We start from the raw sequence: 27319 nt of genomic DNA, 5'->3' as shown, positions 1-27319 counted from the left end.
CTACATGGCCCTCTAAGGAAGCAAGAGGTTAGCACGTAACCTCTGGGCATCATTCAGAAAGGGAAGGACATGGCATGTGAAAGCACACTTTCTAGTATGAGGAACTGGTTTCAGAACATGGTCTGAAGACACCTGCTAAAGTTGAACTGCTTTGGACGTAACCAGACACTGGATGGGAGACCACCCAAGTGCTGAGAACTCCACACACACTGTGCCAAGGACCTTCAGGAAAGAACAGGAGGTGGATGCAGAATAAATAAGCTCATATGTAAAACTACAAAGGGGCACCCTGACCTCCTGTAGGCACTCATGCTTGCTTGTCAATTAGCGCAAGTCTACGTGAACTGGCATATTAGGAAAGGCAAACAAAGGGGGTCCAGAACATGTATTCCTAAAAGCAAACATCTGTGACTGAAATGGAAGGTCTGGAATAAATGTATTCAGATGTTTACCTAAACCTGCTTGGTTTTGATTGCAAAGTAAACTCATAAGAGCAGAAGGCTTTTTTTTTTTTTGCATGTCAGTTTTATTCCAAGGAAGGAGATGAGGTTGAGGGATGAGAGATATACTCATCATCTGGTGAGCAATCAATGGAATTCAAGAGACTGAGCGGAGAGCCGGAATAGCTGAAGATGATCTGCCCCTCCCTCCACCCGATTGCTGGAATATATACAAAATGCAACGGGCACAGATACGTGTATTTATTCACATTGGAAAGGTACACAGTTACAGTTGTCCACGCAGCCACTACAAAGTCATCTAAGATCACACAGGTGCATCCACCCCCCCACCCCCAGCTGACTCCCCTCTCCATGTGTCATCCATCCATGCAAACTGAAATGAGAGAGGAATAGGTCTTTTGATGACCACAGTCAAGCCTACAGACCAATCCAGAGCTTCGATTACAGAAATATTTATTCACGGTAAGAATTTTCTAATAAACTGGCATTTGTATTACAGGCAAACCATGGGACAGTACCAACAAAACAAATCTCCCACACACTTTGTAAAAAAAAATAAAAATATAAAAGGCAAAAAGGTCATTAACTTTGGCTATTTTATTTCTCTTTCAAAAGAAGTAATTATGATTCTTTTTTTCTTTCTGAATGCCATTTAAAAACATGCCAACAAAATTTTATAGCGAAGTGTAGCTTTCGAAACAATGGCCTGTATCTGACCACTCCACTAAGCAAAGTTTGAGACCTTCCTCTGGCCTTAAAAACTTCCTCCAGCTTAAGTGGCTCTTCCTCCAGCAGAAAAGCGACTTTCTGGTAGATGGACTTCCTCCAGCCTAAGGCGGGATATTGCCCAATGTTCTTTTCATGCAGATTTTCTTTTAAAACTAAATATGACTCTGATAGAAGAGTCCGCTCTTGTTCATATGACTTAGTCAATGCAACCCATCATGGTTTGATTCTCAATACCTCATTTTTTCCATTTGTCCCCTCCACCCCACTATCACAGATGATTATTGTTAGGATAGCCATTCACCACTCTTCCTGAATGGAAAGTGCATTTGGTTCTGGACTCCTATGTCCAAAAATACACGAATACTCCATTAGTGCTCCATTGGTACTTATTGGTATTCTGAATACTCCATTATCCTTACTGGTCAGATATGATCAGATACATCCATATCCACCCCTACAACAATTCTGACTCATCTAGTGCTGCAGCAATCAATACTGGGTTAGATCCAAAGTTTTATTCCACCAAAGGTGGAGCCTTCCTCTACACCAAACAGCCTTTCCCTGATGGAACAGGTGTGGTCTTCCAGTGAAAGGCTTCTTACATTTTACCACTAGAGGAACCACTTGGATTCAACTTGCTGTATATAGAAGTAAAACTATGGTATGCCAAGCTGATGTTGTGCAAAGTCTCTTATTGATTAATATTATTATTATTATTTCAATCACTTACACTTAAAAAACCTTTTGTCTATGTAATACACTCAAATACCAAAGGTAGAACTAAAAGATGCAGAAGGTCTACTGCTCTACGAAATAAGTTGGATCCAGACTATATTCCCCACTAACAGAAATTCCCACCAATTCCCCATGTCCCATGGCAGACTTCCATCATGTCATTCTTCAGGGTCCCCTTTCACTCAGGAGCAGCATTTTGTGGAGATCTGTGCTTTTCAGAGGGGGGAGGCAGGACGTTGTTGGAAAATTTAGTCTGAATCCAACCTACTATGCGGTATCTCTTTTGGTGCATGACCACATATGTTGTTCTACAAGTAAACCTTCATGATTCCTCTTGTAAGTCATACAGTTTTCCTAGGACATATTCCTTCTTGTTTATTACTTTGCAAGCCTTGGGGTGAGTCATGTAAAGGGGATCCCCAGCTAGATCCTTATTGGTGGCTGCCTCTATGAAAACACATTTCCTTGCCCCAGCGCCTTTGCCTGAGCAATGAGCCTTGTTCACATGCTACAGTGAACACTGATAAATCCTATAAAATACTTGCATACATCTGTACTTTTGACATGTGTTCTTCACGTGTCGGGAGACACAATGTTAGCCAGGAAGCATAGTTCTAAAAGACATAGCCAGCAGAGATTGCTTTGGAGGGGATGGAATCTCTCACAGTCTTCCGCCGCCTCTGGAGCTTTTCCAGAGCTTTTACCCTGCCGCACTCGCTGCTTAAAACTTTGAATTAACCGAGCTTTGGCAAGCCAAAGGCTCTGGAAGGGGAGATGCCAGAGGAAGGGGAGCCACTCTTTGCAATTCTGAATGAGTGATGGAATATTGGAAGACATTGCCAAGCTAGAAACGTGACAACTCCAATACTGGAGGTCTTTAAGAGTAGATTAGCCTGAATGTTAGGTTGGATTCAGTTTAATGGACTGAGCGTCATGTATGGTCTCTTAAGTCCTCTTCCATTATAGTATTTGATTGCATGCCTAAATGGTAACAATTGCTGGTAGTTTTCTCAGCAAAATTATCTCAGCAATCTTGCTGCTGGCAGACTGATGGAATCTGATGCCCTGCAAGGTCACACTTCTAATTCCCTGATCTTTCAGAGGAGTAAATCGGGTGCGTTAACTGCATCCGATCTATGGTAATTTCTTTCTTCAGGTGTTAATGAAAGGCTCTAGTTGTGGCTACTGTCCCTTTAGGTAACACCCAAAGCTTGGGTTGCAACATGCTGTTCTGGCTCAGGTGGCACTAATGTGAAAGAACCAAGATTGACTAGAACCTGCTAGTCAATGCTGCAGTTTCATTTAGAATCTGGTAATTCTTTGGGCCTCTGTGCCTATGGACAGAGGCCTCCATATATTACACACTCAATGCCATTTACAGTATGTTCCACTAAACAAACTGTCAGGGCCAATTCACAAATTATTGAGAATATTGGTTGGGTCCTGAGTCCTCACCATGTGGAACTATGGAGCCATTCTTTCACCAACAGTGGCTGAACAGTCTTCCATGAAGGACAGTTGTTATGTCCATTGCTACTTGTCACTACAATTGTGTATTCAACTGGGACTGGAAATCTGGATAATGATGGTCAACTCTGGTCATGCATATGAGGCCAAAGAAATTGTATTTTGTGTGCCCAAGATGTGTGCCTTGCAAGTTCCCAAGATGGACTGCCCAATGACCTTGCAGAACTGGAGAAAATTCTAATCAAGGTTGACTTAAATGATCATTGGGACTCATATCTTGCCTACATGTCTCCGTGCTCAAAGGTGCAGCAATGCTGAGAAAAGGACACATATGCAGTGCTCTGGTACTAGATAATTAGTTGTGCATGTTCAAAAAAAATGACAGTCGTTTTTTTGCTTCTTTTGGATAGTCACTGCAAAATGGAATACATTCCTCCCCAGAAAGAAAAGGAAAGAAAGTATGTGTGTGACCATGCACGTGCACATGGCCCATCACATGTCCATCAAGGATACCACAAGAAACCTTCTGAACAAGATTCCAAACGAAGGTAGGATCTGCATGTCAAAAAAATCACTGCGGCCCACAACTGTGCCTCTACTGTAATCATGCCGGTTTCGATTCCAATAAGTGTATTTGGGACACCACGGGGCACTTGTAAGATCGTTCTCAAAAATTTAGATTGAACCGTGTCCAATCTCCTTAGATTTGAGGTAATATTAATAGGGGCTCCATAGATACGCTGAGTGAGGGATTTGGCCTTGAATAATCTAAGGGCCACTATCAGGCATTTATCCCCTTTAGGCCGATAGAATTTTTGAATTGCCCCCAAACTCCTTTTGGCATCTAAAATGATAAGAGTTTATAGTAACAGTTCTCGAGCCATTCACCTGGGCTGTTTCCAGATGGCTTACCTGCACCCGGTACGTCGCGCCACGTTGCGGGGAAAACTTGATATTTCGCGTTTTCCCCGCAACGTGGTACGACATACCGGGTGCAGATAAGCCATCTGGAAACGGCCCTGGAAAAAGACACCCAAGTACTTAAAACATGAAACTTGTTCAATGGGAGTGGAATTTAAAGACGAATAGTATGTTTTTGGAGTCTTATTTTTTGCAAAGGCCATTACTTTCCTTTTAGAAGAGTTTGCCTCTAAGTTGTTTTCTCGGCCGTACTGGGCAAAAGAACTCATAACTCTCCTAAGTCCAACTGGAGCCCTTGAGAGCAAAACAGAGTCATCTGCAGGATCTGCACGTCATCAGCTATTGTGTTATTACAGTGATTCATGATGACAACAGCTCAGTGTCCAACCATGGGTGAATCCAATCTAAGCTACTCAAGGCATTACAAATGCTAATGCTTCCTCCTCTTCAGCCTGGTATATTGTGATCCATGTTCTGGTGACTCCAGGTTCTGGCAAATGAAGAGGCGAGCTCAGTTGTCTTGCTGTATTTTGGAAATCTCTGGCCTGTATCCTACCCACTGATCAGCAATGGCTGAGGTCTTCCTCCAGCCTAAGGCTCCTTCTTTCAAATGGAAGTGGCTCTTCCTCCAGTGGAAAAGCTGCTCAAGTTGCAGGAAGACTCCTTAGGCTGGAGAAAGTCTTCAAACACCAGGAGTCACCACCAGGATTCTCCTTTTTCACACTGTGTTTTGAGTATCACACTTCGTACCCACACTCAATTTTTGCCCAATACAGAAGTTTGATGCAAGTTTGAAATGTCTTCTTCAGGCATGGCAACATAACCATTTCAAAGGAAGGAGAGGTTGTTTAGGAATGGTACAATTTTTCAGGGGGATTCTGAGATTTCTAATAATACCTGACTTCTTTCTGGGGCAAAAGGGAGTGGATTCCTTCCCTCCTGCCAACTTTTTGGATTTATCCTCTCCCCCACTTCCTCAATTTATTTGAAGGACACCCTTCTCTACTTAGTCCTAGTTCAGAGGGACAACAAAAGAGATGGCACTAGTTGTTTAAAATGCTGCAAGCTTTCAAGTTCTTTATCAGTGTTTAGAACAAAAGTAAAAACGGAGCTTATGATCTATATCAAGCCAGGGAGTGTAATAAAATTTCAGTTTGCTTTTTTGTTGACCCAAGATATTCTGGTGACTCCTCTTAGCTCCTGAAGAGTTTTTCCTCTCATTACTGCACTGTATTATTTTTTTAGATCCATCCCCATGGAAAACCAAGAAAGCCCCAGCAGAGGTGCATTGGAAGAGGCAATACCAAACCCGGTTCTAGCTTGGATGTATTGGAGTTCAGAACCAACTGAACTCTTCTCTCCACCCAGTGTCTTAAGGCCACCCAAGGGTTACCTTGCTCAATGCTTTAATGCAACAGAGGTAATGGCTTTAATAACCCACAGTGATCGGTTCACTAGTCTGAGGAAGAACGCAAGGCATAGCTTCTAAAATTCCACCAATACAACATCTGGGATGACAACAAAGATCACATTTGGCCTGGCTTAGAGCATCACAGTGATTAGTATTTCACATACCCATGAACCAGACATCATTTGCACTGTTTTGGTTGGCTGGGCTTGTTTCTCCAGCTCTGCTCTCCAATATGGCTTATGACCCCATGATGTCAGTGCTGTCTACTTGAGGACTCTGTCCACTTCTGATTATGGATCAAAGCTAAGCAGGAAGGTTCAATACCAATGACAGAAATGCGTCAGACCAAGGTGAAGGAGGTGAAGACCAAGAGTGCTCTTGACGTTTGGAGCACATAGATGGAAACGTGGAAGGGAAACTCATGTATCGCTTTTCAATCCCTCCCTCCCTTTTGAGGTTTGTTCTTCACAGTGTCAGTTTTGACAGTCAGAAGTCATTCTTCCCTCCTCAAGGAGGCTCTCTCAGAACAGGTCTCTATTGTATCTTTGAAACATTCCCTTGCTCTTTCCCCTCCCAGGCTGAACTTACCTACTTTCAGCATTCTTCAAGGCATGCAACATGTCCCACCAAGCTTCCCTTCATTTCCTGGCTTAGGAAATGTACCAGAGAAAATCTGGTGACTGAACAACAATAGGTGAGAGCGTGGAAAGAGAACTGACTTCAAATGGGAGCAGAGAAGCACACTGACATCAGAGAGGCACCTGAAAGAGAGACTTTGGCCGGAAACAGTTCTTCGCCCTGCATTTGAGCAGAAACAGCAAAATGCTGCCATTCTAGGAGACATTTCATAAAGAAAAAAAAATCCACTCCAGTTGCCTGCCTCTTTTTAGCATTGTGCAGTCTGCTACCGGCAAGAGGTATTGGGTGAAAATACCAGGGCGGGGAAGAGGGAAAACAACCAAGTCAGTGCATACAGGGTTGTTCCAAGATCCCCAGAAATTAAGGGAAGAACAAACTCTGTTTTTCCTTCACATGTTTTCTCCCAAGAGGCACCAGAGAGGATAGGTGGGGCAATCAGAGGTGCCCCCAGTGTGCCTCCACCCCTTCTTCTTGCTTCACACAGGTGAGCTGGCAGTAGACTCGCTGTAGAGACTTTCCACAATGTCCCCTCTTTGGATTTTACGCAAGGCAGAATAAAGGGCGTCCATTGTGGCACTGTCCTTGCTGGACCAGTCAGAGAGGAGTGCGCGGACTGGATATTCCTCCTGTGTGAAGCAGTCTATGTGGTCTTCCTTGTAGCCCAACTCCCCAGCCAAGTGGCGCCATGTCTCTTCCGTGGAGCCATTCAGCAGCTTTTCAACCTCCTCTCGTTTGTTAGCTGGCAGACTGGTGTAGAGGTTCCCATCTCCTTTAAGGCCTGTGTTGGGGAGAGCAAGAGGAAAGCATAGAAGGATTATGAAATCTAGGACTAAACACACCAAATGTACTCCCAAATGTACTGCCAGGTCCTGGATAAGAGATAATTGGGAACTCCATTATTGGCCATGTTTTGAGTTCATCTATGAAGGGCAAAATTCAGATGTAACAAAGGCATCAAAAGCTCTCATACTGGGTGGTCCCCACTATCTGCTCACATGGAACCAAGCTGGCTTCATCCTGTTACTGCAATAATGTAGAACATGCATAATTTATTCATTCAGTATCCCTTTTCTGATGTTACATCTATGTGTATCAGCCCAGCAACTGCAGGTACTGGCAGCACTCGAAGTTGCCCTGATGTCACCATGTTGTCTGAACAGTGGAATGCATGTATATTTGCATTTAAGTAAAACTTTGGTATGTGCAAAGCAGAACCCAATCCAGTGGCTGATTTGTGCTGTAAGTTTTCCCTGTTCAGAGAGCACAGGAATATCTACACCCAGTTCCTGATACACTTGAATGTAGCTCATGAAAAGGAGTAGAGTTGACAGAGAATTCAGATGATGTTGTTACCAACCCAATTCATATAAGTATCTTCCACATTATGTTTCCATCTTTTTTTGCATATCTGTTAGGGATCCAAGCCACTGTATTCCACAATGCCATACACTGTCAAAAATAATTACTTATTGTTGAAATTGACCATGGAGCCTGTGGGAAGATGAGCCAGTGTGTATATGGTGGCGAACCAGTTTCGTATAGTGGTTAAGAGTGCAGGACTCTAATCTGGAGGACTGGGTTTGATTCCCCACTTGTAGTCAGCTGGGTGACCCTGGGTCAGTCACGGCTTCTAGGAGCTCTCTAAGCTCCACCCACCTCACAGGGTGATTGTTGAGGGGATTATAATAACTTTGTAAACTGCTTTGAGTGGGCATTGTCCTGAAGGTATATAAATCAAATGTTGTTGTTGTTTTAGTCTCTTGGGGTTTTTTTTTAAATCATCTTGCATATCTCATTTGAAAGTGTTGCTCTACGACAACTATGCCACCAGCACACGCAGCTACTTACGGGACACCACTGACTTCCTCAGGAAAATACAGTCCATTGACAACCTACCAGATGACACCATCCTAGCAACCATGGATGTGGAGGCTTTATACACCAATATCCCACATGCAGATGGACTGCAAGCCATACGGAATACTATCCCGGACAAAACCACAGCACACCTCGCCACTGAACTTTGTCACTTTGTACTCACAATTACTTCGAATTTGGCGACAACTTATATCTACAGGTTAATGGCACAGCCATGGGCACACGCATGGCACCACAATATGCTAACATATTCATGGCGGACTTGGAGCAACGCTTCCTCAGCTCCCATCCACTGGAACCACTACTATACTTAAGATTCCTGGATGACATCTTCATCATTTGGACCCATGGGAAGGAAGCCCTTGAGAGATTTCATCAGGACTTCAATAACTTTCACCCTACTATCAACCTAAGCCTGGACCACTCTACACAACAGGTACACTTCCTGGACACCACTGAACAACTACATAATGGACGAATAAATACCACCTTATACCGGAAACCAACAGACCGATACTCATATCTACATGCCTCCAGCTTCCACCCTAAACATACCACTCGGTCTATTGTCTACAGCCAAGCCTTACGTTACAACCGTATCTGCTCCAATGCTCTCAACCGAGACTCACACTTAAGAGATTTACAACAAGCATTTTTGAGACTACAGTACCCACCAAATGAAGTGAAGAAACAAATCAACAGGGCCAGACTAGTACCCAGAAACAGTCTGCTCCAGGACAAACCTAAAGGAACTAACAACAGAACACCACTGGTTGTCACCTATAGCTCCCAGCTCAAACCCATCCAACGTATCATCAGTGAGCTACAACCCATCCTGGAAAATGATACCTCTCTCTCAGAAGCCCTGGGTGGAAGACCTTTCCTTGCCTACAGACAGCCCCCCAATCTTAAACGACTTCTCACTTACAATCATGAATCGGCCAGCAGAGTCACCAGCACAGGTACCAGGCCCTGCAACAGACCCAGATGCCAGCTCTGCCCCTATATCTACCCAGGGAATACTATTACAGGACCGAATGGCATCAACTACACTGTCTCTGGCTCTTACAGCTGCTCATCCTCCAATCTGATATATGCCCTCATGTGCCAACAATGTCCTTCTGCTCTGTACATTGGACAAACCAGCCAACCTCTACGCAAAAGAATAAATGGACACAAATCTGACATTAGAAATGGAAACATCCAAAAACCAGTGGGAGAACACTTCAATCTACCAGGACATTCCACCAAAGACTTAAAGGTCGCTGTGGTTCAACAGAAACCTTTCAAAAACAAAATCCAACGGGAGGCTGCTGAATTGGAATTCATATGCAAATTTGACTCTGTCAAGCTGGGACTGAATAGAGACTATGAATGGTTATCACATTATCACAGGTAACAGATTTCCTTTACAGAGGCGTGGTCTAGGGGAGCCCAGTGACGCCTGGTGTGGGCTTTCGGGGACCACAGTTCTCTTTGTCAGATGCATCTGGCAGGGAGAGCTGTGGTTATCTAAGGCTTGTACTACATAGTAATTGGATGCTTTCACTGCTGCAAACTAACACGGCAAACTGACTCCACACCAAAAGGAGATGTTTACATTTACTAGCAGAGGAATGTTTGGGTTGCCTCCCCGCTAATTGCATCCTGTCCCCTTGTGATATATGTCCCCTTCTTTCTCCCCTCTCTCCCCTCCTCTTCTGTATTTGACCAGTTCGGATCATGCATCTGACGAAGAGAACTTGATTCTCGAAAGCTTATGCTACAATAAAATTGGTTAGTCTTAAAGGTGCTACTGGACTCTTTTTGATTTTGCTACTACAGACTAACACGGCTAACTCCTCTGGATCCATTCTCTTCCTTGGCATACTTTGGGCAAGATTTCACAGCTTGATGTACTGGAGAGGAGAGGTCAGCTAAAAGACCCCCCTTGTCTTCCTGTGACCATGGAACCTCCTTCTGCTAAATTTGGCTCCTCCCCATTACCTCAGCTTCCCCCCCCTGTTCCTATGGGAACCATTCAGTCTCTTGCCTTGCATGGATGCTGTTTGTGTCTGCGGTTGTTGATCGTGGAGGCTTTGGCTGTCAACCGAGATGCCGCTGTCACTGTGAAGCTTCTCTCCTTCTGGCGAAGGTGTCTGGTTAACGGGGCGGTTGTTGGCACCCTGCTTGTTCTGCTTGCAGCTGTTCCACCTAGAAGTGAAAGCATCCAAGAGCCATTTTCCCCCCAGGTTTCCTTCCCAACTTGAGGCACAACATGAATTTAGCATGACTGCCAACTTGCAGATTTGTTGGAGCTTTGGGTGTGGTATATCCATCTCAGGGCTTGCTCAGACAGACCTCAATGCAGGTACTGTTCCAGCAGTCCCGGGGGGGGGGGCACTTTAATCCACACTGCACTTTCCCACCCCACAGCTAGGCATCCGAAGGAACCAGCAGACGTTGTGCAGGCCATGGTCTGGTTTCCTACCCTCATGTTTGGGAAGCGGAGCATGACACTCTCAGGCTGACCCAGGAATCGGGAAACCATCCTTTTAAGGTTGGGTTTGGATTCATAAGCAGCCCACCCCAAAGCCTGGTGGGATATTTTAACTCCAAATGGTTAAAGTAATTTCAGGCGACCTCCAAATTTGGCATGTTCCAAGTTATCAGCCATTTTCAGACATTCAGTTTTTGGCACCCCAAGTGTGCGTACAAGAAGTACCTGCTATACATGATCCTCCCAATATACATAGTTGCCATTTTATGCGATTGGGGCAACGTGCATATTTGTACCTTTCCATGTTTTCCAGGCAAACACATTCCCTCAAAAATCTGGGGTTCTGATTGTGTGTATCAAAGCTGTACATGCATAGAAAATGTTCACTGTCCCATTCACACAAATGGTGACCGCCCATATAGAAAAGACCACACATAGCATGCGCTGTCTTTATGTGCAGTCGGAGTGCTAAAAATCAAATATCTAAAAGAGCTACCCTGACTTTGAGAAAACTTCTGATAGTTAGATTTTTTTTAACCTCTAATGAATAAAGCTTGGACTGTTACTTTATTTCATAACAAACAGCAGAATTCCAGTGAGTGGGGCTGCCATTGGCAGGGAGAATCCAGCCCAACCAGCTTATGGGCTTTTAATAGCATCCTGAGCTGCAGAAATCAGCAGGCAAAACTTTTCATGGTATGGAGATACAGGGATACTTCCAAAGTCCTCCTCTTCCAGACAGGCCCCTGCCCCAAAGAGTTTACATTCAAGTTAATTCCTGAGAAATTTCTGAAGATTTGGGGACAGAGTCTGAGAGCCAAACTACAAGTGACGTCTTACACAGGTTGGACACTAGTCGGCTTCCCTCAAGTTTTGATGGGAAATGTAGGCATCCTGGTCTTGCAGCTGTAATGGAGAGCCAAGCTGTAAAACCAGGGTGCCTACATTTCCCATCAAAACTTGAGGGAAGCTGACAAGTGTCCAACCTGTGTAAGGCGTCACTTGTAGTTTGGCTGTGAGGGGGTGGAGTTTGGAGAGGGGAGGGGACTCAGCAGAGATGTTTTGCCATAGAGCCCACCCTCTGAAGCTGCTGTTTCCCTCAGGATGATTTGAGTCCGATGGCACCTTAGAGACCAACAAGATTTTCAGGGTGTAAGCTTTAAAAAGTCAGAGCTCCCTTCTTCAGACATCTCTGATGTTCAAAAGCTTACAGTCTTGTTTGTCTCTAAGGTGCCACTGGACTCAAATTCTCCTGCTGACCAACATGGCTACCCACCTAGAAATTTCCCTCAGGGAAACTGATCTCTCTAGTCTGTTGATCAGTTGTAATTCCAGCGGAACTCTGAGTCCTACCTGGAGGTTGGAATATTCTAAATTGCACCAATGGGTAAGACAAGAAAACAGAGGAGTGGGAGGAAAGGGCTGAGAGAAACAAGGGCTAAACATGAGTAAATGCACTGAAAAATACTTAGGCTTTATTTCTCTTGGGGAGATCTTGAGCCACTTATTCTGTCTGCCTATTAGACCCTTTGTCGAAATATTCTTGCCCATCATCCTCACCATCGTCCTGCTGTTGACTGGCCTAAACCTGGATGGCTCTACAGCATTTTTCTATCTCATTCCTAATGAGGAACAGTTAGTTGGCTAGGCCTGGATGTGGGAGTAGCTGGCAGCAGGCTACTACGCCCATCTTGTGAGTCCAGATTGCCCTGGAGCGCCTTGCTTCATGTGGGATGTCCACAATGCCAGAACAGAAATGCATGCTGAGCGTTCTATTTACAGCTCTGTTTTGGTTTCAATTGTACCCTATCTGTTGATAGTTTTGCAAATTCTGGGAATGAATGCCATAACCTTTACTCTAGTTTAGTAGGGCGCCTGATTTCTGGGAACACTGCTGCTCAGAGGAGAAGACAAAACTCCAGAGTTGGATAAGGGCAGCTGCCTTCTGTTGATGCTCTCAGAGGCATGCTGGCAAGTTCAGAGAGGTTCCCTCACGTGGCTCTTTTGCATTGTGAAATCCAGAAGAGTCACAAGGTTTGTCCTGTTGTTGCAGGAAAAGAAAACAGTCTTGTGGCACACCATGGGGTGCGTGATAATTGTTGTGCCTGGGAAAAGGGGAAGGAGCAGAGGGTGGTGGTGGACACCATTCCTGCCTATTTCCACACTGCTTTCTGGTGCTGCTGTGTGATGCATTTTCTTGCCGCCATCTGGAAACAGCCTAAGTGAGTTCTGGCCCATGCAACAGGGCTGCCAGGTCCCCGGGTGGAGGTGGAGGATCCCCTGCTCCCAGCCTCTGTCCTCTGCCCTTACTCACCTGGCCGGCGGGGGAGGGGGAGGCCCAGGGAACAGGCCTAGGAAGCAAAAAACCTCCCAGGCCAGTGCACAGTGGGTGCACTCTCCACAATGATGTCACTTTCAGAAATGATGTCATCGCACACGCACACACACACAGGGAGCATGTGTGGTGAGAAGATCATTAAAGTAAATATTAGGTTCCCTCTCTCACACACCAGGAGGGTAAGGGGACTTGGCAACCTGACCATGCAAACTTATGCCGTAATAAATTTGCTTGACCTTAAGGTGCTACAAGAGGCTTTTGCCTTTTTGGCCCTGCAAAGCTGACCACCATTCAGGGCTGAAGCTGTCAAATACCACACAAGAAGGGTGGAAAGAAGAAAATACAATTTTGCTTGGGCTCTTTCCTGCTTCTCTCAGCTCTCTTCTTTCAGGAGCTCAGCAGGATCAAACTGCAGCTTACCTCTTGAAAGCGATGTACGCCACCAGCCCCACGACCACAGCTGCCAAGATTGAGCAGTAGACTGGGATGAGGTTGTCTGGTGTGCTGCTTCGGTCAATGGGCTGAGAGCTGCCCATCACCGTGGTTGCTATGCTGGGTATGGTGCTACCAAAACCATCTGGTTCATTTGGATCGTTTGTGAAAGGGATGGGGTTCTCAGAACTCTCCAGACTATAGTCTGCAAAGAAAGATAAGGAAACAACATTACGACTGATGAACAAATTTGGAAAAAACTGTGATGCAGATCAGATTGCGAGAGGGATATATTTCAGGGTGAAGAGACACATAAGAACAGCCATGCTAGATTGGACCATCTAGTCCATCTAGTCCTGCACCCTCTTTCCAGTAGTGGCTCACCAGATGCCACAGGGAAGTCCACAAGCAGCGTGCACTGGCAACCGTCCTTGTGTGCTGGCTTCCGCCCAGCATCTGATGAATCATAGTCCTCTGATCCAGGAACAATGCACATTTCAACAGTCTAACCTGATTTAACGACTGTGATCAGAGTGTGCTGCTGACACACAGGACTGTGTGAGATGTGCATGTGTGAAAAGCTGACTGTGCTGCACTGTGCAGTGAGAAGGAAGTACAGCACCCCTTTGAAAATGGGTCACCACCAGCTGGACAGTGGTTTGAAAAATTGGCTGCCTGACTGCAACTGGCAACCAGGAAGCAACCTGAACCAGTAAGTATTTGAGCATTTCCGCTTGGACTAGGGATGTTGCAAATTTTACCACAAATGGTAGTTGAAATTACCATGTTTGAAGGTGTTGATCAGATGTGGGTCAATTGCATGATCTGTTCGGTTTGTGCCAAAGAATCGTGAACACCAGCTAAAAAGATTTGCACTGGGTTTTTACAAAATTGCACATACGCAAAGACGTTCCAGATTCAAACTGATTGGTAGCCATTCGTGTCACTAAGGAGTACTTAGATAGACACTGAAGGGTAGAATTTTATTGAAACACAACATTTATTTATGACTGTTTTATGTGATTTTGAGTGATCTAATTGTCTATTTACACAATTACTCACTGAGCAAACCAGTTACACAGTGATCGGGAGGTAGTAGAACTCAACTGGGCTGTATGAAAATCTGTATTTATTTATTTATTTACGTCATTTATAGTCCGTCTTTCTCACTGAGACTCAAGGCGGATTACACAGTATGAGGTTAATACAAACAGTATCAAGTACATTTCAATACAATGAGTGAAATTCCAGTTGCATCATACTGCATGGATGGAGTTTGGTGAAGGGATTCAGTGAAGAAACCTGTTGAATGCAGATGAATGGATTGACTGTCAAACTGATCATTAAAAAATCAGGTCCCTGTTCACGACTGGCAAACAGGATGCAAGCCAAACCAGCAGGTGTTTGAGCATGCCTATTCTGAACCTAGAGGTCTCACTCATCTGTCATGGCTAATAGCCAGTGATAGAACTATCTTCCATAAATGTATCCAACCCCAGTCTTAACTCCATCTAAGCCAGAAGTCATCACCACCATATCTAGCGGCAGTGAGTTCCACAAGTCAGCTTGTGTGAAGAAGCAGTATAAACACTCAAGGGAAGTACGTAATTGGATCTCACAGTTTTAATACCTCAGAGAAACCACTAGGAACATCAGTTTTGATTGGCACATCAGTACCCTCCACTCTCCTCTTCACATTTCCCTAATTCAAATCATAGCTGGTATTAATCATGCTGGACACTAATGATATCAGTGACCTGATGACTGTCATGCCAGCACATTCTACTGAATATACAGATCTCTGATAAAAACAATATGAATTTTAACAGATTTAATTTCCATGTCTCCCCCCACATATGGAACATTTTTTAAAAAGTAAAAATCTCTACCCATAGAATTCAAGTTCTCAACAGGATCCATGCTGGGACTCATTAGTTAAGCAGATCAGTCATCGTTTTTGCATTGCTGGAAAAAACAAAAAGGTACCTTCAACATATGGGCTTGTATCATCAATGTCGGTCTCCATTGGGAATATGGTGGTTGTTGGAAATCGTGGGTGAATTTCTGCCAAGGAAACAAAAGTGGTATCTTAGTCATGGTTCAGCTATAGCCAGAATCAAACATCTTCATTCTCTCTTACTGCCTCCCAATACGACGAAGCCTGCATTCAGATTTCACAGGTTATTTTCATTTGATCAAACCATAGTTAGTTGCGATATTTGAATGCACATAGTTCAACAAACTAGAGTTTGTTAGCTGGTGTCCAAAAAGTTCATGTCTCCACTCTGTAATGGAAGTGACAATAAAATGGAAGATAGGAGACTGATGTATGCCAACCTGATCTCCTTGAAGGAAGAGTGGGATAATAATGTGGTAGTGGAAAGTGTCATCAAATCATAGTTGACTTATAGCAACTCTTGCTAGGGTTTTAAAGGCAAGAGAGTAATAGATGTGGTTTGCCATTGCCTGCCTCTGCGTAGCAACCATGGTGTTCTTTGGAGGTCTTCCATCCAGTTACTAGCCAAGGTCATCCCTCTTTACCTTCTGAGATCTGCTGAGATCAGGCCTGCCTGGACTACTCAGGACAGGGCAGGAAAAAAGGTACTAAAGAAATAATTACAGAATTGAAATATTTAAATTCATGCACTTTAGAATTAAATATGCATGATTCTTTTAAATTCAATCATCTGTCCAATGTTATTTAAATCTTGAAGGAGACATTTCAAATTAAAAAATGAATTTGCATTTTTCATGTGAGAGTTTTTTAAAATTTTAACCACAAAAAAGTGAACTGTTGCAGTATGTTGGCTTTGTTGCATCTATCTTGGCAGACTGCAAATCTGCAAATCTAGTAAGCCATCCGTTGTCAAATACTAATTACAGTTTTTTTCTCAAATACTGTCAGATTGTCCATCTTGTTGCTTATTGTCTATCATATATTAACTACTGTTGCATGCCAAACCTCAAGTACTATCAACAGTGACAGAAAATGCTTCTCAAACAATCTTCTGGGGGAGCTTAAGCTCTTCTGAAGCTCACCCATGATTCCTCAGTTGGAAGAGTAGTAGTTTCCATGTGAACATTTCCCTCCAGCTTTGTTTCCAAACTGAAGTGTGGTTTTGGGGAGTATCCATGCAATGGTGTCCTCTAATTGTCCTTTTCCAGGTTTTCTCCATTCTGAGTTGGCTGTTTGTTGAACCTGCTTTGCCACTATCTTTTCAGAAAGAGAGCAGTCTGAGCATGTTAGCATGCCATCTGGATGAGAAAGTTCACATTTGCAAGAGGCCCAGCAGCAGCAGCACCACCACCACCATTTTCCTTTGGTCAGCCCCTAATAAGGAAGGAGAAAACTTGGAAAAGGACACACAACTGGAGGGCTTTCTGAGAGCTTTTAAAAACATCAGTAATTGCTCTTCGTTGTAGTGCTATAACTCTATCGCAATTCTCTTTAAATAGCTCCCTGGTGGTGCAATGGGGGGGAAATGGTGTCTGACAGGGAAGCGTGCAGAGAATTCCCATGTGGACACACTATTGTCAATGTGAATGCCTCACAGGGGCAATGAACTCAAGACAGAAAATCCTCACCATGTGGACACAACCAACGGCAGACAAGTTTCTCCTATTGAGTTTCATTACACAAGTTCTTCTGTGACATGTAACCACAGGTGAATGCTGAGCACATTTAGTGGCTGATGGGGAGGCCCAGCCATGCCCCACAGGAAATGAGTATGCAACGTATACAAAGCCCTAGAATTGTCAGAAGTGGACCCCACAAGGATTCTTTGGCTGATAGAAAATACCTGGATCTAATGACCATCCTCTGCCAAGTTGGATCCATTGACTTCCTTTTGCTAAGACTTCCTTCAGAAATACTCCCAGCATGAAAGACTTCATGTGTTGGAGGAATGTTTAGCAGAAGGGAGTCCATGGATCCAATGCAGCGTTATCTGAAGGTTAACAAGTTTGAAAATTACGACTTCCCCTTGTGCATCATCTACCAATAAACACTGAGCACATCAACTGCTGTCAAATATCAGATATCAAAAGAATGAAATGAGATATCACTCTGTGTCAAACAAAGGAATCAAATATTTAAGGAATACTCAGAAACAACTGGCACACCCAGAGATTTGGTGAAGAATATTTGACATGCAAAATTCATAAAGGAATATTCTGAGAATTCATTCATCCAAGTGTAGCTGTATCAAGTCCTATTCACTTCCTATGTCATAACTCCTTCTCCTTCCTTTGTAGTTTACATAACAACCCCACAACAACCAAAATTCTACTTGTGAGCTTGGAACAGAGTTCTTTCTTTGGCTGATCGCAGTCTATAAAAACACCATGTATGCTGATTGTACAGCACTTAGAAAAAATCAGAAGGGAGGGAAGGCAAGCAGAGGAGAGTGCAATAGGCTAGAGGAGAGGAGCCTGTTTGGTGTAATGGTTAGTAAGGTGGAATTAGGAAACCTAGGTTCGAAACCTGACTAAGCTCACTGGCAGGGCCATCTAAAGCAGAGTTATGCCCTTCTAAGCACATTGACTTCAATTCACTTAGAAGGGTGTAACTCTGCTAAGGATGGCACCATGAATGACCTTGGACTAGACACTCTTTTGCAGCCTAGCCTGCCTCACAAGGGTGTTGTAAGGATAAGACAGGGGAAGAGAGGGCCATGAAGAACCTGGGAGGAATTGCAGGATTTTAACAAGTATGCTAAGTGTCTAGTTGTGCAAGGTTTACAACAGAAAATGCAGGTAGGGAAGGGTAAAGGTATAGGATGAAAATGGATAGGAACAGCTTTCTTGCAAAATGTGGAGTTCTGATCAGAGATATGCAACTCCTTCCCCTCCATATGTCCATGGAGACTGGAACATCTGCAGAAAGTTGATCTTTTAGCACCATTTTTATAGCATGCTTTTAGCCAGAATGCTGTTATTAATTTTAATATGCTTAATGGGTTATATTTTATGCTATGCTTAGTTTTTAATGCTGGGTTTCATTTAACAACCTTTAATGTTTTATGTTTTTATCATGTTTCATTTTGCAAGCCTTCTTGGGCAAGGTCCCTTGGAGAGGCAGCATAAAAAAGCTCTCTGAATGAATGAATGAATGAATGAATGAATGAATGAATGAATGAATGAATGAATGAATGAATGAATGAATGAATGAATGATTTGGATTTTCAGAGATAGCAAATATACAGTTTTCATATGCATTGTACCCCCTCTTTCTAGATATAGATAGATGTGTTCTCTGTATAATTGCATACATCTTCCACTTGCTTTTTTTAATTAAAGACTGTTCTGGGAAATAGGAGGGAGAGAAAAAAAGTGGTTTAATTGCATATGGTTCTCCTTCAAAGCATGATCTGGCTTGCTCCTCCTCTGCCCATTAATTCCCTATTAAGCACCGCACCTCTCAAGAACTTGGCATTGTGCAGTGCGCTTTGCTGGCTCTCCCTGGTTGCCCACTGCAAACCTTTCTGCTGCCTGACTCACTATTGCACTAGTGTTCAAACATTCTGTGTTATACACAGCTTCTCTGACCAACATGTCTCATGCTTGGCCTTTGCCCTTTTAAATGGACGCGACTGTGCAAGATGTCAATACAGGTCTCCATTGTCGACGCATTTCATGAGTACTGATGCTTCTATAGATCAGAGACAGATTTCTGAATTCCCAGCTGCATTTGGATTTGTCTCTGTTCAAGACGTTGCACCAAAAAGGCTGCCCCACTGAATCCACAGCACTCCCTCTGGCTTGACGCCCCTCCTTCCTTTCAAGGTTTCCTGTTGTCCTGACCCCCACCCCCAACCTTGCTTAGCTTTTTGTAATTTGGCAGTGCCTAAGGGAACAGCTGTTCTTTTTGCTCTGTAGCCGGTGCAGCTTTCCCCACCTGGAATCCTGTTACATCACAGCCATGCTTACTCATCTTCAGCGGAAACAATTCAGTGATTCAACTGCTCCACCCATCACCCAGGGAATCCTGAGGACTGGGGTTCAGTCAGGGTGTCTGTGTACATCTTTCATCCCCAGCCATGCTGGCTCTACTTTATTACTATTAACGTAATATATTTTAAGACTGCTTTGCAGCCCCTAAACTGGTTTCCAAAGTGACTTACAACAATTAATATCCAATACCAAATCTAATCCATGTTGCTGCTAACTGTGCACAAAGAATACACTATTCTACAGCATTCCATTTTCAGCATTTTTTAAAGAAATGCCCAAATCGAGTGCCAGCTTTACCATGATGTCCCTTAGAACTATTTAAAAATGGATCCTCTGATATTTCTTCCATCCTGGTCATTGTGGTAAAAGTTGCTAATCCAAGTAGCTCCCACTGGATAGCAAGCTACCCTTTTGTATTATATAGCAAAAAAATTGCAACTGGATTTTTTCTGTCTGGACAAGACAGGTTCATTGTGAAAAACTGCTAGAACACAACAGTAGCACCATATCCAATTATGTGCGGATGCACCCTATTTCGTATACCCAAACTCTCACTCTTCCTCTTCCACCTTTATCTAGTAAGAGACAGTGTTGTGCAGTGGTTAGAGTACTCAGTAAATTTCTGGGATACCTGGGTTCAAATCTCCACTCTGTCATGGGACCCTGGTCCAGACACTCTCTTTGCCCAACCTACCTCACAGGGTTGTTGTGAGGATGCAATGGAGGAGGGAGAAACAAAATTGTAATCTGCTTTGAGTCCCCACTGGGGAGAAAAGTGGAGTACCAATATCTAAATCAATAAACAAAAATTAATTATATTACAACAACAACAATCATTATAGCATCTATAGTGTTTGTTGAGTAGTTCCAAGCTCTTCATGACTCCAGCTAGTGCAGAATGCTGCAGCTCAGGAGCTAGATGGACTATGCATATCACTCCCATTTTGCAGTTACTCCATTGGTTTCCCACCAGTTACCAGGCTCAGTTCAAGGTCATGAATCTGACTATCACATTTAAAGCCCTTCTTGGCCTTGGCCTCTCATGTCTATGTGATCGCCTCTCCCTCTATGTTCCCCCACAACAGCTTATCTGATCAGGGACTTCAGCAGATACCACCCTGTAGTTGGGCAAAATCAACAGCTGACTGCACACGTGCCTTCTCTGTGGTGGTCCCCCCACCTTCTGGAATGGCCTGCCTGAGGAGGTCAAGAAAGCTCCCACTCTCCTGGCTTTCTGCAAACTATGCAAGACTGAATGATTCAGGAGGGCTTTCTACCCAGACTATAGTGCTATGTCTTAAGAAGTAGCTCAGAGAGATGCATTGGTGGGGACAGGGACTATATACCGACTACACCATTGTGTACTGTCTGCTGATGTAAATACATTCCTACTGGTGAGTTTCCATGTTGCTAAACATGCCATGTAAATTAGTTGTGTGTCATTTCAAAAAGATTTCATCTCCGTGCTCGACTCTATGCTTGTTTTCAAATTTTTCTGTTACTCTACCCTATTGTATCTGTTTTCACTGACTTAACCGTTGTTCATTATTGTATTTGCTCAGTGAATGTCCTACTTGTTAATTATATTGTATTTCATTTGCACTGGGTAATCTGCCATGGATTGCAATGAGAAAAGCAGATTATTAATAACAACAACAACAACAACAACAACAACAACAATGACAGTCAACATTACAACAACCCTGTATGGTAGGACAGTGGAGGCTGAGATGGAAACATTGTAGATTGCTTTAGTTCATGGCTAAGCTGACACCTGATCCAATAGCTTTCTGGCTCCACCGTTCACATTACTTGCAGTGCTATCCTAAACTGAGTTACACCTCTTTTAAATTCATTGAAATCAATGGGCTTAGAATGGGTTTAACTCTGCTTAGGACTGCACTGTTAATTCTAGAATTAAATCCTTCCAGAAGCTTGACTGCCTATAGCTCTTCATGAAAGACCAAATTATGCATTATGTTTGGGATCTTTGACTGGATTGCCCAATGTATTCTTTAGTCTTAAAAAACAGCTGGGGTTCAGCTGGAGGAGAGGATCTAGGCTGAAGCAGAGGCAGAATTAAACCTTCCCTAAATTTTTTTTTAAAAACTCATTAAGATCCCTATTTACTTTATAGAACTGCAGTGGCCAGAAACATGGAGCATTTTCTTCAATTATACTCTCCCTATCCCATCAGATTGTCAAGATTTTGCTTTCTTCATGAGGACTAGAAGTTTTTTAAAAATTGGAATATTTGGAATAAATAGTTCAGTAATATAAGTAAAAATGTTTGGGTTCAGCCAGGGAAGTGGATTTGGGAGGGAGAGGCGCTTATAGCCATGTAATTGATGCTGGAGAGAGCTCACTGGCTCTTTTCCAGGAACTGAGAAGAGGAAAATAAAAGGAAAGACTGTGGTTTGATTCTCATCCTTCTCTTATACCATTGGAAGGAATGTTTGGGCAGTGAGATCCATAAGTACAAATCTCTCTAATGTACAATAAATGGAAGAAGGCATTAATCCAGGAGAGGAAACGTGGCTGCTTGAGTAGAAAAACGTATCAGGGCCTGGATCAATTTTTCAATTTTCTGCTTTAATGTTTTTCTGCTGCATTTAGCTGTGTATTATTCAGTTTGCTGTGATATCTTAGTTTGTAACTTGGCTATACCTTATTCAAGATGCTCTGTTTCTATAAAATGAAAAGCAAAATTTCTGAAAAAATCATAATGATTGCAGAGGGGCTGCTACCCTTAGCACTTTCCAAAAAGGGACTGCAATAAGAGGCCAAGAAGGGGGAAGGTTGGATAAATGGGGATTGTGAAGCAAAGGAGACAGGCTGCCTATTGTTGGTAGGTCTCCTTGCTGAGGGGGGGGGGCTGTGAAAAAGGACAAGGTTGCAGCAAGCCAGAAATAGCCATGGCTGAAATGGTGCTTTGAAGGCCGGGGACATCCAACAGGCAACGCTCTGTTCCTGATGCTCTGAGGAAAGGGATGGAGGCCAGGGTTGCATTCCAGCTGTTCCTCCTCTGGGCCAAGAGCTATTGTTGGTGCAAGATTACTTCTTGTCTGGCTTTCAAAGAAGGATTCTTCATTTTGAGAGAGGCTTCCATCCCCCACAATGGGGGAGATCACAGGAACATTAGCAACGACCCAGCCCAATGGGACAGTGGTAGGGTTGCCAGGCCCCATTATCCACCTGGTGGGAGAAGGAGACCCAGCACTCACCTTTTTTCTCTCCTTGTGCACTTGCAGAGTATGTGTGCACTCCCAGTGCAGCGCAATGACGTCACTTCCAGTAGTGATGTTATCGCTTACGCCCCAGGAACACTCCTGGGGCCTGCATCAGGAGCACACTTGGGAGGCTGTTCCCCCGCTGGCCAGGTGAGTGGTGGTGAGAGGCATAGGGTGGGAGCAGAGGAGCCATAGAATTGCCAGGCACAGCATGATAACCAGCAAGAGTCATAGGGAGGTGGGAATATGGGGATGCATTTGGTGACAGTGTGATGTCGCTACCAAAGAAATCCCAGAAGTGATGTCACATCTCTCTAGGAATCACCAGAAACTTCATGTTAAAACCACAGAGTTTCAGCATTTCCTAGAGAGGACTGATGTTGCATCTGGGTTTTTTCCAGAAGTGACATCACACCACCCTAAATACAAAGCTGCAGAGGAGGAGGGGCTTGGGGAACTAAATTCAGGTGGTTCTGGTCACCCTGGGGTCCCATAGTAAGTCGTATGATTAGCTAGGGCCTCACTACACATTATCTAAGCCCAGGTGAGTGTTGGTGAATTACATGCCTTGCATATGTATAGCCGCCATTTTCAGCTTAAAACCATCAAGTGCAGTGAGAAGCAGTTTCAGCTTCCCTCCCCCATGACATTTTCATTTTCTCAAAGAGCCCCATGTGCAACAATGATTGGCTCCATTGTGAAAATTACATCAACTACATGGCTATGCATAAACTTTGAAACAGAGCTAACGAAAGCTCCATGAGGCGGTTACAAAAACAGAAAAAGAAGAAAGGCGGCAGCTGAAACTGCTTTTCTTCATGTTCTATGGTTAGGAACAGAAAAAGATTCACCAAGAAGCTGGGAGGCACAGAACTCCTGTCTCAGGTCTGATACAAAATCCTTGCATCAAACACCAGCAAACACAAGGCGCTTTGGATCCTGTGAATGAGTTCCATGCACACTAGATGGCCTCTGCTTCGTAGCAAACTGTCACTCTAGTAGTTCTGTTTGCAGAAGATCCGTTGTTTTCAGTGAGCCCTTGTGCAATCAGAAATGCCATCACAAGAGGAAATGTGCTCCATGGCAGAGGCAACCTGGCACACATGGATCTCATTCACAGGATCCAAGCCATTGACTTCATGATGTGTAGTGAGGACCCTATACTTCCATCTGATAGATGAGGTGGAACCAGGTAGAGCCTGAAACATGTGAAGCTTCCTTATACTGAATCAGACAATTGAGTCCATCAAAGTGAATCCTGTCTATTCAGACTGGCAGCAGCTCTCCTGCATGTCATGTGGAAGTCTTCCACATCACTTGCTTCCTAATTCAGGATGCCAGGAACTGAACCTTCATGTTATCCTAGCACTGCTCCATTCTGGAAATATTGATACAGCAAAGAGTGGCTGTAGAAAGTGTGTAGAATGAATGTCCTGCACTATTTAGTGCCCTAATCAGCCCTATGTAGGGCTGCCAGTCCCCTGGTGGGGGCAGGGGAATCCCCTGCTCTCAGCCTCTAACCCCCCTCTCCCCACCATTCACCTGGCCAGCAGGGGGATGAGGCCCTGGAGAATGGGCCCAGGATGCAAAAAACTTCCCAGGCTAGTGAGCAGCAGGCCTGCTCCTCACAGGTGCGATGACGTCACTCCTGGAAGTGCTGAGACCTCTTCCTATATGAACACATGCTAGCTCTCAGCTTGCAGCATGGGTTGCGTGCAATGGCCATCACCCAAACACCAGGTCTGCTTGCAAGCCACAGAAAGCCCAGCACGAGGCGATCTGTCTGGTCACATAAGAATACTTCAATTTGCATTTGACAGCAGCCTCTTTTTAAGCACCTAGTGCAAGCAGGGAACTAACGTGTACCCAAATGTGATGTCAACACCATGTGTCAGAAGGTTGTGAAAATCAGCCTTGGGTGTGCTTTCATCTTCCCTTTCCAGTTACTTCCATTCCCCACAAGCTTATATTGTTTTCAGTCCTATATGTCTTCTTCTTTTGCTGTGTCATCTGCTGTGTCTAGGGTTGCCAGCCTCCAGGTTGGGCCAGATCTCCAGTCTACAGAGACCAGTTCCATTGGAGGAAATGGCAGTTTAACAGGGCAGACTGTATGGCATCATGGCCCTGCTGAGTTTCTTCCCCTACCCAAACTCTGCCTCAGGTTCCACCCCCAAATCTCCAGGAATTTCCCAGGCCAGAGATGGCAACCATATCTATGTTCTATCCTGGTTGCAGAAGAGCCTTCCTTACAGCAGCGCATAGCCCTTCTTCACTCCAAGGCTGTTGTGAGGTTTCCCACATGTCAAGCTACCCTTCATCTATCCTTGCTGCAAGCACACTGTTTCTCTCAGCAGTTAGAATGTTTGTGAATATTCACAGGTGCCAGCCAATTTGAGGCTTGTTAAAATTCCTACCTCTGCACACAGCATCCGATCCTGCAGTACACTCCTTGACCATGATCTCATTCTCCTCGCAAATGGTGCAAGGGAAACAGGGATCCACATGGTTAGCATCATCTGAGAAGGTCCCCACAGGGCATTCCTCACAAAATGTGTTCTGATTGTCTCTGCATGGGTACACGAGGCCATAGCCCACTTCACAAACGGTGCACTCTTTGCAATCGCCACTTGTCTCATCCTGGTAGTAGCCATAAATGCATTTGCAGACGGTGTTGTCTGACTCCACGCAGGGTGCCAGCATGCTCTGAAGGCCCACACACTCCTTGCATTGCTTGCATGGCTCTGTGGCACTCACTGTGTCAGAATAACTCACACCTGGAATGAGTCAAAAGAAAAGAAGATACATAAGTAGCAGTCCTGCAAAGAAACAATAGTCCACTGAGGGCCAAACTGCATGTTACAATGTACACAAGTTGGCCAGATTGCAGCTGCAACTTCCTAGTAAGAAAAAGCACCATGAGGCTTGATTTGAATTGGCACTATGGCATGGGGGAGGGGGATTGTTGCCTTCCACCAGTACGGTTTTCTCAAGCTGAAATTACACTGAGGGTTATGAGCCGGAGGGTTGTATGTACAAGCATTTTTATTAGCAGTAGAGACAGATTTGAAGAAATGCTAGCTTATCCATTTTCAAAGTGCAAGTGATCATTGCTTCCTGGATGCTTTGGGGCAAACCTAAATTATTTTTGTACTATGCACAAACTGCCCTCGTTAGCTTTCTGAATCACCATTTAGGAAATAGCAAATTGCAAATGGGGAGTCTTTTATGCCTTCTGCTAACAACACAGATTTCTTCTTTGGTTAAGAGAAAGTTCTAGAAAATTTGAAGGATAGATCACTAGTGATTTTTAGTTGGGCCCAAACCAACTGTTCCTGCTATAGAAGCTCAACCACCTGAAAATCTCGTTGATCTCTAAGGTGCCACTGGACTCAAACCCTGCAGTTCTACCCCAGACCAACATACTGCTACCCACCTGAAATGATGTTTCTGCTATGGTAGTGTTCCTGCCTGGACTTTTTCTACTGGACCAACATGGTTTGTGTGTGTGTGTGTGATATAGTTAGATAGACTTGACAGATATAACATAAGCTGTTTACAATGCCGTTGTAAGCCAAGTTATACCATTCTTAAATCTACTGGCTTAAGTAGAGTGGCCATGCTTGGTTTAGAAGTAGAGTGTGGGATTTTGCCCAGTATCTATGGAAAAGGCCATAGGAAGATTCCTATAGTGTCAGCTGTAACCCAGAAGCAACGCCAACACCCCTCCACTGCTGAACTGAGCGCTGGCAGAGACAGGAGAGCAGCAGTGGGAATTTGCTCCCCATAGGAAGCAAATGACAGCCCTACAGAGGAGGATGTAACTGTTCAGGATGGCACTGTCAGCTTACCACCCAAAATTTAAATATTGACCAGACTAAAGATATCCACTGTCCCTTGATCCATCTGAGCTTGACAAAACTTCATGCACAAGCCAGAAAACTTATTTAATTAATACCCAGCAAATGCTTAGTCTAAAAAAGGTACTGGTTTGGCTTCTAAATTAAAACTCCCAAATGATACAAATGCCAATACAGAAACATTCACTGCCCGGTTTACAAACAATAACAATGCAAAAAATACAGATAAAAATGGCCTAAAAAGGTAAAGGTAGTCCTCTGGCATCGAGTCATTACTGACCCATGGGGGACGTTGCATCACGACGTTTTCTTGGCAGACTTTTTACGGGGTGGTTTGCCATTGCCTTCCCCAGTCATCTACCCTTTACTCCCAGGAAACTGGGTACTCATTTTACCGACCTTGGAAGGATGGAAGGCTGAGTCAACCTTGAGCCGGCTATTTTAACCCGGCTTCTAAAAACAGTTTAAGATGTTTTGCTTTAAAGAGAGAGAACCAGCCATAAAATGGTAAAAACAAAGCCAGCACAAGAGAACAGAGACAATAAAAAGCTGGGATTGCAGGAGAGGTTCTTTGAACGCCCATCAGTTCAGTCCCTGTTCTGTTCACCGAGAGCAAGGAGCCAAGTTCTGTCAGTTGGTGGAACAGTTCACACACAACTCGAATCTGTTTACAGGGTTGCCTTTCATGTACTCAAACAGTATGATACAGTGCAATTGGCCGTGTTTCACTCACTCACATTCTTCCACAGCCCGGAGGGATAAGGCAGGTTAAATGACCAAGTTAACTTGA

The 27319-nt window shown here is 44.1% G+C and overlaps 1 protein-coding gene across 1 annotated transcript in view; it reads right to left on the bottom strand.

Annotated features, from left to right (window-relative positions):
• Positions 1 to 530: 530 nt before the first annotated feature.
• Positions 531 to 27319, bottom strand: part of NGFR (nerve growth factor receptor) — a 68945-nt gene continuing 42156 nt past the window's right edge. Inside the window, exons 3-7 of the mRNA XM_054994599.1 lie at positions 25087 to 25446; positions 15477 to 15554; positions 13479 to 13695; positions 10274 to 10434; positions 531 to 7141 (exon numbers count right to left, since the gene is read on the bottom strand). Of these exons, the coding sequence (XP_054850574.1) occupies positions 6840 to 7141; positions 10274 to 10434; positions 13479 to 13695; positions 15477 to 15554; positions 25087 to 25446 (1118 nt within the window). The 3' untranslated portion in view covers positions 531 to 6839. The remainder of the gene's footprint in view (positions 7142 to 10273; positions 10435 to 13478; positions 13696 to 15476; positions 15555 to 25086; positions 25447 to 27319) is intronic.

This window comes from Eublepharis macularius, chromosome 12, assembly GCF_028583425.1.
Source record: "Eublepharis macularius isolate TG4126 chromosome 12, MPM_Emac_v1.0, whole genome shotgun sequence".
NCBI lineage: Eukaryota > Metazoa > Chordata > Lepidosauria > Squamata > Eublepharidae > Eublepharis > Eublepharis macularius.
The sequence above is the reverse complement of the archived record's forward strand: the minus strand, read 5'-3'. Positions and strand labels throughout refer to the sequence as shown.